The sequence below is a fragment of the Ptychodera flava genome, chromosome 22, assembly GCF_041260155.1.
Source record: "Ptychodera flava strain L36383 chromosome 22, AS_Pfla_20210202, whole genome shotgun sequence".
NCBI lineage: Eukaryota > Metazoa > Hemichordata > Enteropneusta > Ptychoderidae > Ptychodera > Ptychodera flava.
In genome coordinates, this window is record NC_091949.1 from 30113858 (window position 1) to 30128682 (window position 14825).

Genomic DNA, 14825 nt, shown 5'->3' on the forward strand with positions numbered 1-14825 from the left:
ATGAGCGGAGTAGGGTTCTTCACACGGAAATATGAGTAGGAAATGATTGCCTTGCAGCCATATGGATGATATCGCCAGGTAAAGTGATATGCGTATGTCAGTCATAATGTGTCGTCCGTTTGCAATGTTTGGAAGAAATTTGTTAGGTATGTCCTAGTAATACTCTGGACATGGATAAAACCAGTATGGCGTTCTTGTGAAAGAAATCGGAGACTAGGCACATCTGAAAAGTGGCATGACTCTGAACCGACAAACTGAACAAAATTACTGCCTGTTTGCATATGTATCTCATAGTATATAATCCCTGTACAAATATTTGAACAAGTTATCCAGATTTACAGAAAGACTGACAGAGTATAAGCCTTCCCCGAAACGTCATCCATGAGGATTAAAAAGGTAGCAAGAAGACTTAGTTGTGCTATTTTACCTGCAAATTTACATTGCACATACTTTTGTACATGTTAGTAAACACTAAAGTAAAATCAGAAAAATATGATATTAACATTATGTTATTAAAAACTTGAAAATAGATTTACAAATGAATTCTTTGTACTTTCATCCTAGAAACGTTAACAGACTGAAATATACTAAATACAACGACATGAATCGCAATAATGTTTTGATAAAACTACCACCACTTTTCTAATCTTTAACTACATTTTTAAACAAAACAAAGACGTGAACAACGTGTTGCATCTATCTATCGTCTTCTCGCATGATTTCTTTGTGTTTCCAGCCTGGAAAGTTAACAGGCTTCAATATACTGAATACATCAACGTAAATTGGAACAATGTTTTCATAAAACTACGAATATTCAATTTAATTTTAAACAAAACAAAGATATTCAAAACTATATTTTACCTAACGTCTTACGTTTTGCCTTAAATGAACCTTGAATATAGTGAACACAAGTAGCCATGTCAGAGCTGGCAAGTTATTTTGTAGGCTGGATATATGGCAAATAATAGATGGATTGACCACAAGCTTTATTTTTGTGTTTTTGTCATACCTTGTATCATGGTTTTCATTTTCGAAATAATATATTATTTGTCTTACACTTGATACGATAATACCCCTACAAATTAATCGACGATCCCTGCTAAACACGCATGTGCAGGTTGAAAATAAATCATTGTTAACTTTTTGGGTGCCGCATCATTACCAGAAAATACACCCATTTTGGCTGAACGAGATGCATTACAAAAGCTTGATCGGCCAGTGGCGCGCTTTCTATTATTCCTTATGTGCTATTATGGTTCTTGTTTTGATTACGATTTGTTACTCCAATACTATGAATAATCTTCCTAATACCTTCGTCGGGAGAACATTTCAGCATAGACAGTATGTTAATCACAACGGCGAATTTGATCAATTACCATTGACTATCTGGGAATTTAGCACAGGAAAACACAAGGAAATTAGTGGAATGGACCAAACTCGTGATAATAAGGTAAGTGAAAGAGAGCCGTTTAGTTCTAAATGATTCGAAATTCCGTATTTGGTGTTTTCTTTCGACAGCGAGAACCGACCATGCGATTTTAAATGTGGTTCAGAGCAGGCAGATTTTCTTCCTTAACATTGTCTTCCGTCCAGAATTTCCACTGCAGCGAAGTCGGTTGCAATTTAGAAATGCGTAAAAATGAATGTACAAGACACATATTTGATACAAGCCTGAACGCTTCTCATGACCTTTTTTATAAAAAAGCGTCAGCTGGATGATATATAAACATAACATTTATACAAAGTATAATTTCTTTATTGAGGGAAGTTGTTCAAATATGTTTAATCCATATATTTGTAATTTAAAAGTAAACCCTAGACTTATTTATTATGGCGCGAAACAGAGGTATGATCGAGATCAAAGCTAAAGTAAAATTAGTTTTCATAATGACCATAACATCATGGCTGTCAGTAAAATCGTGTCTTTCATTCAATTATGCTCGTTATTCCGACCCATGTAAAATCATTTTGAAGTGTTTATCATTGTATGAGAGCGTCGAGCGATTAAGATACAAGTCGTGAGGCAAGTGAAAAGATTCATCTGCCGCGTTCTGAAACTGTCAAAATATCTCTGTAAAATAATTCATCCGGCAATGTAGTGAAATCATTAATACTCTTTACTAATACCTTTGAATCTTTACAATATGAATTTCTACGTCTAATCTGTGATTGTTAAAGATCATGTCTGATGATGTACGAACCAATTTTTATCAAGATATCTTCACTTTCGGCCTTTTACAGAAAATCTGAGACACTATCTTTCAAATGTATTTATTCACTATGCACAGGTGGAAATTAAATCAGGCAAATCTGTCCAGGCGCCGCCGACTTATACTTATTTTAATAAAGTGCACACTGCAAAAAAACGGAACTGACAAAATCAACGGTTTGTGTAAACGACCCAGGCGTCACACTCTGTAGCCAAAAAGTCCGACTCAAGCGCTATTTTCTGCGAATTTTATCACACTAGTACTAACTTGAAAAATTTAGCGATAGTTTTGTGAATGGAAAACATGTTTGAAATTGCTGATCGTGTGAATATCGAAAGAAATTGTACACTGAAACGGCTATTGCTTGGTGCAAACATTGGTGGTATTTACACGATAGACAGAGATGAGTAATTCACGGTTTAATCCTTGTGTCGAACGCTAAAGTAGCATATTAACAGTGTACTGTTGTCTAAACGATTATAATCTGGTTACCAGAGTTCATGATAAAGGTGAAAATGTCGAACCTTGTGTAAAATAGTCTATCTACCCGATCGAGACCTGTCTGCTGTCGTCTCGTCGGGCATTCACTTGTTCTTGACTCAAATGGTCACCTGCCTGTCTCGCAATCGGTAATTTATGTATTTTCTTTGTGAGAAGAGATTTGCAAGTTCAGCGCCGACTTTCTTGCGAACATGAGGTCAGTTGCTAGATTTCCTACCTCAAGATGAGACGAATAACTTTTGACACAATGAAAAACATCGGTCTCAAAATGTGTTTTCTTAGCTTTTGCACTGGCTGCAGACTTGTCGCCCTTCGTTACGTCAGAGATTGGCTAGTGTTATTTTTTTAACTTCATTTGTGTGTTCTTGTCTTACACAGTACCGATTTTATGAAACTAGTACTCGCGCCATAGCGTAGAACAGCACGGGCTGTCGTCGACGGCGTGTTCCGAGAGATTATTGTCTGTGCAGTCACACAGTATGCGCTCGGCTTGCAATACCAGCGTACACATTATAATATATAATTTCGGAGATTTTTCGCGCGGTCACTTTTAATAAAACTTTTTAATGACCGACTATATTTTATCGCCAACTCTTTAGTTAATACATAGTAAGTTGAAAAGTGCTAATCTCACCACCGTATACATAGAACCAGCTAAAATAAAAGAAACCAAAGCGAAGTCTGATGTAAGTCAACCAATGCAGACCGTATCGATCGTATCAGTCATTGATGGGGCCGTCGTCGAACTCAGTGAACACGTACCTTTCAGTTAAGTTCAGCATAGCATAAATGTAAAATCTTTGCTAATGTTTTTTGAATATATGTTTGACTTGAGTGAAATCAACCTCATATAGAAAAAAATGTTAGTTTCGGCACTTCTAGAAGTCCTAGATTATTTCGGGTTAAGGTTCAGCTATAATCTGCAAAGTGTGTGGGTAATTGACAAGTCCAGACAACACAACTTTATAAAACACTTCCATCGTTGTTGAACTGGGAACTTCTCCGTTAGCGGCTGCGAAATTATACTCTTCAGACTCCGTACGTTGTTGATTGTTATTGCAGTATGAGCAAAGGTCGGACTGTTTTAAATCGACCTCTGCGCACGTTTCCGTCTTTTTCTAGTTCGCTTTCGTGGCCCTCGCGTGAGTTTACGACAGTACTAAGCGCGAGCGCCGGCTGTGGTGTGCATGTTTGACGTGTTTGCCAATGCATCGTACGGATACCGCGTACCGGCCGAATTCATAACGTTCAGCATAACGTTGAAGACAGCGCATGCGCACTATACCGCAAAGAATATACATAATCCCTGCACGTTTAATAAATACATCGTGGTTGCTAATCCGGGACAGTTAAGACAAAAGGAAAAATAATGACATGTGGTGTAGATCAGGAATTTCCCGGTACGATGTGATCCAATACTTTTCGCTAAAAGAAAGACCATGTGTCGTGGATTCGAAATATGAAATGTAATAAATGCTAAAATTGATTTTATACTGAGTCATTACGTTAAACATAGAAAGTGCTCGAAGAAAAATCTTTCGGCAAGAGCACTAATATGAACAACTAGCGAATTTAGCAAAGTGTATTTGCATAAAGTAAATAGTCTAAGGACAGTTTGAAAAACAATAGCGTTTTGATAGAATGATAACAGATCGTAATGTTTTTTTCGAGACTTCAAATTCTCGTATCCCGCAAACTAGCTTTCTCCTCCTAGGGAAACCCCTACCGAGCGTATGCTTCTTAAACGAAAACGAAAGTTCTATTCACTGTCACTTATGACATATAATTAATGGAAAAGAATGTTCATTTATACTCAAAACACTGATTTTTTTTCTTCAGAAAGCTAATAATGCCACATCTGCAGCCAGCGAAGCAGTGCATGCAAACGAATCCAGGGAATCAGGAAAGTTTGCTCGCATTCTAGAAGAGGAACAAGGTTTGTCGAAAATTCCAGAAATTCCTCGAACAAGTAAATATCCGCGTTATCTGTTTCCCTTGTTTCAATATATAGACGGGCCCAGTGGTCTCTACATACACATTCGCTATGCAATATTTGCAGCAATTTATCAAAAGAGAACATTGGTTATACCATACCTGCATAGGCATGTAACACAGACAACGGGACCTAAAGAACGAACACCCAATGAGACGTTTGACATGGCAAAGCTGAGGGACATTGTCAGTGTCAGCAGTAGTCTCGACGATTTCAAAAGAGACTGTGGTACTCATTTTACACTCGAAAACATTACAGAGGGACCTTACCCAGAAGACACCTCGGTTGAATTTAAACTCGACGAATACGCAAAAATTAAACGACAATGTGAGCATATACTTGGAATAACAATGCCGTATGAGAGTGACATTCGTCCTTTACTTAAAGATGTTCCCGAAAGATTTAAAGCCATGTTAACAGTACAATGTCTCGGCTATGTTACCCCTCGATATCAAAGATTTCACAATAAGGAGATCGAGGAAAAGATAGGGAAGAGTTTCTACCGAGCACCATATATTCGTAGGATGGCTGATGAAGTGATGGGAAAAATATGCGAGGGATCATTTGCTGTGATGCACTGGAGGAACAAAAGTGCAGAGCCGTATGTATTTGTATTTCTATTATTATCGTGTCAATTTGGCAAGAGGAATGCAAAGTTTAAGTAATATCATAGAACATACTGGAGTGGAAATTAAAGATATGGTTTCGAAAAGCTTAGAAATCGATATACACAGACACAAACTAAACGAAACTATGTCGGCTCAGTCTCGGAAAAGGCATGAATGGATAACGTTGGTATATATATGCTTCGACATCTGGAGAGATAGGTAGACAGTTGGTGATGGTGCAAGGGCAAATACTATTGAATACAGGTAGAGCGAAAGTAGTCATCAAATGTGGTGTATTTGCATAAACCAAGGATGTGCAATTTTATATGCTGACTATATTTTTAGTTGTAGGGCTGGCTTTAAGGGAGAAGCTTGCACGGAAAGTTTGAAGAAAAGTTTAGCTCTCCTGTCGAAACAAGTCGATGTCATTATAAGTCTTGTTTGGGACACACTGCATAAACACAACATTTCTTGCCTGTATGTCTGTACAGCTCCCTATGAACAGGTAAGTACATGGTATTTTAATTAACTCATATAGGCTCCCTCCGGAAATGTTGATGCCATAACAATCGAAGTAAAGCTTGTTTTGCGTTTTACTGCTACCTTATATGATACTTCTCTTCATCTCATTATTAATTCTACTTACACACATTGAGATCAACATTATGCTTAACAGGAAACATGCATTGTTATGTAACATTATATCTCATTGGCAATAGACGTTATATGGAATTACTTGAATATGTAATTACTTGAAAATGTTCAACGTAAATTCATAAAATATTTGTGTTTAAAAACACATATTTCATATCATGCTGACCAGTACGAAGCTCTCTGTACCTTGTTCATCTTACCAACTTTGGAGAAACGTCGCTGTTATCTTGATATGATGTTTTTACACAAGTGTGCAACTGGAGTTTATAATTTACCAGATGTTTTATCAAAGCTATGCTTTAATGCACCTGGCAAACTTTTGCGCACCTGTCCCACATTCAGACCACCTCGTAGTATCAATGTTTTTAAATTTTCTCCTCTTAACAGATGTATGAGTAATTTTAATGAATTGTTTCGTAATAATCATTATATTGATATTTTTAATGACTCATTTAAGTCTAACATTAGACAAGTTATTTTTTAATGGCTGTTCTTGTTGAGTTGTTTGCTTTGTTTTTTGTCTGTGTGTGTCCTACACTTCATTTTAGTTTTGTAAATACTTTCTGTTTGGTGCTGTCTTGTTCAGTGTTTTTAACCGTTTTCTTTTGAGCTTTTGAGGAACCTGTAAATGGGACTTGATCCCGTAGATTTCCGAATAAATAAATAAATAAATAAATAGACGTTTTTTAATTGACACAAGTTGTATCAAGATCTTACATGAAAGGAGATATGCATGATTATGCAAACCGCTAGATCTAATAATCATATGCCTATGACCATATCACTGTCTCCTCTTACGGGGGAACATTAATTATCAGCTCTATGTTACACGCAATCAATCTCCGAATACAACCCAAACTAATTTCAATACTGCGGCTCAGTATCATGAAAGAACAAAGGTTTTCCTTCTATGTTAGGCATTTAGTAATCGGCGCAATCTGCGCAATAGGCAACATTGCGCCACAATACCCAACATTGCGCCAACGGACGCAATAATTTTGCTACGTGCCACGGCGCCAAACGGAGTTGGATGATACTATGAGTGATGGGGTTGGCAGCTTAGTAGTCCATGGCGTATTTTTCAATGTAGTACGGAATAACAACCAAATTACTTGTCAACTTGACAAAAAAATGTGGTGTAGGCTTAATGTTAAATAGGTTCAAATTATGAATGGAAATGAAGTTTATGAAATAGAATTTAGGACGATCGGTGCTCGGTGGTCTCCATTTTTAAAATGAACCATTCCTGGTCTGCCTTGCGTCCAGTGATTACCAAGAAGCGACATTGGACAATTCACTCCTGCGCACTTGCAACTTTCAATGACCTTTCAAGAATATACCCTTTACAAAGCAAAGTTTATCGCTCTAAACTAAATATATCGTTATAATTGTACGTTATACCATCGGCGTGATAACAAACTAGGTAGGTTGAATAACATGAATAGTGTAGAGTTTAGATCCGAAATGCAATCTTAGTGATTTGTACTTTTCAGAAAATGGTTAATCATCTAAAGAGGTCAGAGCATGTCCATACTTTGGAAGATTCTTTTAAGATATCGAAGAAACTTTCCAAATATAGAGATGACAATTATGTAATATCATTGGTGGAACAGGAGATTGCTGAAAGTACGTATATCATATTCAAATTTGTCCTGCTACGAAAAACTTTAGGTGTCTGGCTCATGTAGTTGGGTTGCTAGGTAGGTTTATCTAGCAAGGTAAGTTGGTGGGTTATTGTCTACGTGCTACCGATTATCAATGTTATATAGTTCTGTAAAGATTCAACGCCTAATGTGCAGTTCAGTAGTTACATGAGTCCTCGTTCATGGGAAAAGTATTGCACATTTCAAGTTTGACTCATACAAAAGTAATTAACCACATTTTAGAAGCCATGCCTTTGTACAAGTTGAATTTATATGGGAACGCCGTTAACGTTTATCACGATAACAAACCTACAAAATACGTTACATTTCACAGTATTGAATCACCAATACTTACACGTGAAAACATTTATTTCAGTCACATAGACCTTTTCCTGGTTATCCCACAATGCATTGCAGTGACTTCATCAAACACCGTATATAAGCTCAAAACAGTGAAAACATGCTTATTACATGAGTCCTCGTTCAGGGGAAAAGTATTGCACATTTCAAGTTTGACTCATACAAAAGTAATTAACCACATTTTAGAAGCCATGCCTTTGTACAAGTTGAATTTATATGGGAACGCCGTTAACGTTTATCACGATAACAAACCTACAAAATACGTTACATTTCACAGTATTGAATCACCAATACTTACACGTGAAAACATTTATTTCAGTCACATAGACCTTTTCCTGGTTATCCCACAATGCGTTGCAGTGACTTTATCAAACACCGTATATAAGCTCAAAACAGTGAAAACATGCTTATTTGTTTTGTACAACGGATTGTTACAGAAGAATGACACAAATTTGCAATACCAAATAATGCCCCGTGTATATTCTAACCATCAGCGACGAAAATATAGGTCAGGCTGTAATCTGCCATAGAGTTCTATGAGTAACGAACCCTGCGTGTACCCTACGGCTAAAAAGTTCTATGCGTAACGTATGCTTTGTATACCCTGGCGCGCACTGCATCATGGAACCGGTAAAAGAACTATAATGAACAATTCAAAGACGATGTCATGACTCCAGTGTTCATGAAAAGTATACCATCTCAATAGCTGCAAGCCCTAACAAGAAGGGTTTTTATCATCATGTACGGGTAGCACATAGTCGTTAAAATTGCTTACAAATATCAAAATGATATATATTACGTCTTCTGTCAACGTATCTATTAAGAAACGGACAGTTTTACATAGACGTCATACTTCTTGATTATGATATGATACCTTAAATTTATGATGAAAGACTGAAGAGGGACACTGACTGCAAAACGAAGTAATTATATAAAATATATAGTGAAACTTCTCCATTAACTTCTAATCAGAGGTATATTTGTCTGGAGTAACATAATACAAAAATACAGCTACAATAAGCACCAAGTATAATACTTCTAATTCCGCTGTAATAATGTGTAAAATATGCTGTTGTAGGAGTGACGAAACTCGTGCTTACTATTTGATTTCAATGCGATTTTTGCAGATCATCATTCATGTTGATTTTTCAATATATTATCCATGTTTGACAACAGTAATTGAAATTAGCAGGACTGAAATGAATTAAATTTAACGATGAACCTGATCTAAGGAAAAAGACCGCCCTCATTTGTCCTACTTGGTTTAACTGGCTTCACGGTAGTTATATTTACATTGAGCCAAAGGTTGATACATCAATGGTGGTACAAAGGAATACGTTTTTTTTGTGCTTCAGGCGATGCTTTTGTACTAACCGAAAATCATAACTCTCGAAAATAAATTAAATATGTAAATGTTGACCGCTCCTAGTTTCCCAAAGTATGTTTTAGAGGTGCCATGAAATGGGTATAACCTGTTGAGGGCAGGTCGATGTAAACGAATTACGGAGCGAACCAAGTGCTTCGAGATAATCTAGTCTTTTTTTTTCTTGCAGGAACACCGCTCTTTATTTCATCTGGGGGATCCCAATGGTCCCGCTTTGTAGGATATGCTAGGGAGAGAAATCACCTTAAAACAATCCCATTGCGTGAGATACCGGGTATACCGAAGCATCTTCTGCCAATTCCATATTTAATTAAATGACAAGTTTCTCAAGGAACTGCAGAATTAGTAGAAGGTGATGTTTACTATAAGTGAATATATTTTTAGAACAGTAATTAACATACCGATAGAAATTTTAGATTTTTCTGATGTCTTCTGGGTAGAATCATTTTAGTATAAATACGGGACAGTAGAGACTTCTTGTCAGACTATTAAGGATCACGTCAGTGTTTACTTCAAACTGTTTTGGGACCTTCAAAGTCCCGCTGGATTTGTTCTGTGAACTCTGCACGGTTCGGATCAACCTCAAGCCTGCAAGCCAGCGAGCCAAAGGACTTTCTAACCTATCAGTGTGTCTGGGCTCAACTCTCTGGAGACTAATTTAGGAGTTTTGTGCCGTCCCAGCTGAGATCAGTAATTTTTGTTCTGCATTGTAATTTTCTTGTAATTAATAATAATAATAAAGAATATTTATAATGCACCTAATCTCAAAAGGGAGCTCTAGGCACAGGACAAAATACACTATTCCTTAAAAAAGTATGTCTTGAGGGCATGGCGGAATGAAATATGTGAATCCATATGGCGTAGGTTGACAGGCAGACTGTTCCAAATTTTCGGTCCTGAGTAGGAAAAAGACCTTTCACCAAAGAATTAATTTTGTAGCAACACGTGGCATTCTAAAAAGACGTGTGTCAGATGAAGAACGTAGGTGTCTTGAAGGAGTATACATTTGCAAAAGGTCAGAGAGATATTGTGGTCCAGTCCCTGAAACCAAGTCGAAAAAAAAAACTGTAGAAAGTTTGTACTGTGTACGACTAGCAATGGGCAAGCAGTGCAGCGATTTCAAAAGTGGTTGTATGTTGTGTGATTTTTTGGCTTTATAGACAAGTCTAGCAGATGCATTTTGAACACGTTGCAATTTGTCAATGAGGTGTTTTGGGCAGCCAGAAAGAAGGCTGTTGCAGTAGTCTAAACGAGATAGCACAAAAGCAATAACAAGAGTGGCTTGAACAATGAGAAGATGACGAATAGAAGTGATCTGCCTCAGCTGAACATAGGCAGCTCTGCATACATTATGTACGTGCTCTGATATGGTTAAATGGCGATCTAAAGTGACACCAAGATTTTTCACAGATGAGGAAAACTTAATAACTGCATCATCAACTAACATCGAGTCAGGAAGGGACAATCTGCCTTGCAGTCTGGGTGATATGACAAGCATGGCTTCAGTTTTACTGTCGTTTAACTGGAGTTTTTTGTACCTCATCCATGTTTTGACCTTATTAATGCAATTTCGTATGGAATCTATTGCAGAGTGGATCTCATCAATTCTGGTTGCTTTGTAGAGTTGATTGTCATCTGCAAATGCATGGTGACTAACAGAATGTGACCTAAAGATATTAAAAAGGGGTTCTGTGCACAATACAAACAAAATTGGCCCTAAAACAGAGCCCTGAGGGACACCAAATCGAAGAGGTGACACATGTGACTTACGGCCATCAATTGAAACAAACTGTGATCTATGGGACAGATAGGATTTGAACCAGGATAGCGGACAATCAGTGATTCCAAAAGAGTGTTCAAGTCGATGAAGGAGAATTTCGTGATCTAAAGTGTGAAACGCAGCAGAGAGGTCTAACAAAGTCAAAATGCTAATTTCACCCCTGTCTAGTGCAATGAGGAGATCGTTAACAATTCTAAGGAGGGCTGTTTCTTTGCTGTAATGTGGTCTATAGGCTGACTGAAGTGGATTCAACAATTTGTTTGAAATAAGATGGTCATTTAACTGCTTGAGAATAATTCGTTCTAATTTGAGACGGGTCGATAGTTCTTTAATTCAACTAAGAGACTGGTGGGCATAACATCAAGGTCACAACTTTTGGCAGGAGACCTTAGTATGATGCGTTTCACTACGTCATCAGAAACTGGTTTGAAATGACTGAGATTTTCTCCATGAAAGCAAGGTTCAGTACACATGGGAGGGGAGAATCAGTACGATCAAGGTTTGCTCTGATCGTTTTAATTTTGATCATTTTAATAAATGGCCATCTTATTTCAAATTAACACCCTAAATTTAGTTATAAGTTTTAATAAATTTATTTTAAATACAATCACTGACTTCATCGCCCTTTTCCGTAGTAACTAAATGCATATACATTAAAGATGATAACACATCAAGAATGCCTGGTATCTATTACTCAAATTTCATGCATTCATGCAATCGTCAGACAGGTAGATTTTACACACACACACACACAACACACATACACACACACATATATAATTTGTTTGATTTGGATCATTGGCTTGTTTTGACGTCATATTATTAAATATTAATTTATTTATAAATTAATTTATTAATTTATTAAAATATTAATAAATGGGCACCCAACACATATTTCATATCAATCAGAGACTGTTACGTTTCGAGTCCCCCAATTTAAGTCCCCAAATACCTTCAAAGAGCGCCTACATACCATTGATATTTTCAAATCTCCCGCCCCAGAAGTGTTTGTGAATGCAGCCTAAGTGCATTGTCATTATGATCGTGTATTGCCAAAGCCCGGCCCATTCAAAGAGTTCCTAAAGCTTAAGTATTTGAACATCATTGACCATCTCCTATTTGTTTCTAAATTGCCGAATAAGAGAACATTCACCAAATAGTACCAAATTTAACAGGTCAGATATCATTTTACTTTCATGCTATGAAAATATAATATGCTTAGGGGCCGTCGATAATTAAAAACTGACGCACAAGAAACGTAATTCCTTCGTTTTACTTGAAACCCCCTCCCCTCCCCTCTAAACGAAAGTTCTTATGCGAAATCAATTTCGTATTATGATGCCGTTTCTGACAAACCCGCCCACACGCACATCTCCGATCCGCACGCCAATGAAAAAATACCGGAAGGGCACATTAATTAATAAACCTCCACTTTACGCGTTTCACTTTTTAAGACAGAACATTTTAATGTATTTCGCACGTAGGAAAATGTTTCACATATATGTTTCAAGTTGAAAAAGCGTACAAGTTTTTATTTCACATTCATGTCTTTTCGTTGTCTCCGTATTTTGCACAGTCCCCTGTGGTCTATTCCGCTCTGCGTCTATGCGCCCCATAGACGTGTGTACATATGCCTGAGAAAAACCGGTTTTTCTCAGGCATATGTACACACACGGTCCCTCCACAATGTGGAGGGACTGTGGTACACACGTCGACGTTGACGTCTATGGGGCGCATAGACGCAGAGCGGAATAGACCACAGGGAACTGTGGTATTTTGTGGTCATTCTGTTCTCGATGAACGCGAAGGTGTTTTTGCGTTCTCGATGCAAAAGTCGCACTTGGAAAACAATAGAAAATCCTTATGCGATTTTGACGCACACAAAACGAAATGAACTTTTACCCCCTCCCCCCCCTAAACGAAAGAATTACGTTTGTCGTGCGTCAGCTTCAATTATCGACGGTCTCTTAATAATATAATTATTGTATTATAAAACTTCTTTGACCATGACATCTCTGGCACTGATTCATCATTTACAATTATAATTTGAAACGAAAGGGTACATTAGAAATGTCTGGCAGTGAGCTTATGTATTTTATCTATGAAACAACAGAGTATGTAAACGAAGCTCTAAATAACATTTAATCTATTTGGCCTTTGATAGCAGAGCTATGCGCATGCGTCTCGCGTTGAGAATACCACATGTCCTAATACCACATGTTCTCTTCACAGGTCCTACAAACGTAGAAACGACGGTGATTACTTAATGTGTGTTCATATAGACGGCGGCTGGTTCAGTTTACATTCGTTAACAGGCGGGTAGGTACATAGGTTGTGAATTCGAGTCCGATAGGAAAATTACTGAAGGTTCCGCCCTGGATACATCAGCTTGTAGACATAATTGTACCAGAAACTATCTAAAACGGAGTACAGCAAGGTATCGCCTTGATTGAGCGTGTGTATAGTCTGTTGACTTGCATGTGTGTTGGTTCTTCATTGATGTACAGCTATGTGCAGCGGTTGCGGTTAAAATTACAACACCTTAGCTAGGTTATTGAACCACCATTTTAGAGGTAATGATGTAGCCGAGTGATTAATTCTCCATTTTTGTGTACAGTTCAAATATAATTGAGCAATAGCTTAAATGTTACTAAGCAGTAAGTGAATGATAAACTGATTACAATCTTAGGCTGAAATGAATAAAGACTGTAATGTCTCTGCTACAATACATAGCCCTGCTGTTACGATCACCGAACCGAAGTTGGCACACAGGGTCCTGACTCCAGATTTAATTTATCAATGAAATGGGATCATCGAAGTACATTGTAATAGTACCAACATTTATCGCAACTTTCGATAGAGACTTTGTTTTTCTCAGTCGTGGCACATGGGTAAGTTTTTCATGTATCTGATAATATTAATCGCTCGCAAATAACTTCAGTGTGTAAAGCCAATAGATGTTCGATGATTTATAAAGTTTCAGATTTACTATGATCCCCCAGCCTGGGTAGATGCATGTTTATGACTATGAACTAGGACGAGGAAGAGAATTGTAACATTTCCCTAACAAGAAGAAGTAAAGCAATTCGAAGAAACAAACAACTTTGTCGGGACAAAAATCAAAAACAAATATTTTGGTTGAAGAAGATTTTAGTTTTATTGTGAAAGTATCATCAACCTATTGATAAAAAAGTAAGGAGTATGTATACAAAAATAAATGTTAAGCCTAAAACCATATCAAACACCATCGTATATCATATTGAACAGAATAAAAGTTTTCGAAATTGTCATCAAAAAAGGTATCTGTAACTTTCAACTGTTACTGTAGTTGTGATACCACATTTCTTTATCTTCTATTGATAAAGAGCCCTGTAAAAAGTATAAGGATTAGCCCTTTGATCTTGTCTTTTTAAATGGTGCTTATTATAAAGTAGAAAGTCTTCGACAGGACTTATGAATTTTATGCTGTTGTCACTTTTATCGATTCTAGATGGTAAATCTCGAAGCACAGAGCAAGTAAAAGTATATCATGAAATTATTAAACTTTAAATTCCATTGTTGCTATAAGGAAACACTGCCGACTATTGAAGTCACAGGTCCATTATGTCAATACTTGACAGGCTGTTGCTAGGCCGCTATCACTACATGCTCGGATTCATCGATATCTTACCTGCTGTGACCATATTCAATAT

At 37.1% G+C, this 14825-nt stretch overlaps 1 protein-coding gene across 1 annotated transcript; it reads left to right on the forward strand.

Moving 5' to 3' along the window:
- The first annotated feature begins 1163 nt into the window (after nt 1-1163).
- On the forward strand, nt 1164-10109 carry LOC139123166 (uncharacterized). Its single transcript, XM_070689235.1, has 5 exons — nt 1164-1450; nt 4551-5305; nt 5658-5817; nt 7460-7592; nt 9523-10109. Exons 1-5 carry the CDS (start codon nt 1193-1195, stop codon nt 9669-9671), a joined length of 1455 nt encoding a protein of 484 aa, XP_070545336.1. The 5' UTR covers nt 1164-1192; the 3' UTR covers nt 9672-10109.
- Nucleotides 10110-14825: the final 4716 nt, after the last annotated feature.

Excerpts from the sequence above, each read along its gene's own strand:
- LOC139123166 (XM_070689235.1), top strand. The coding sequence starts at position 1,193 with ATGCATTACAAAAGCTTGATCGGCCAGTGGCGCGCTTTCTATTATTCC. Across the intron at positions 5,306-5,657 it reads AGGAACAAAAGTGCAGAGCC|TTGTAGGGCTGGCTTTAAGG; the intron begins GTATGTATTTGT and ends CTATATTTTTAG. Across the intron at positions 5,818-7,459 it reads GTACAGCTCCCTATGAACAG|AAAATGGTTAATCATCTAAA; the intron begins GTAAGTACATGG and ends TGTACTTTTCAG.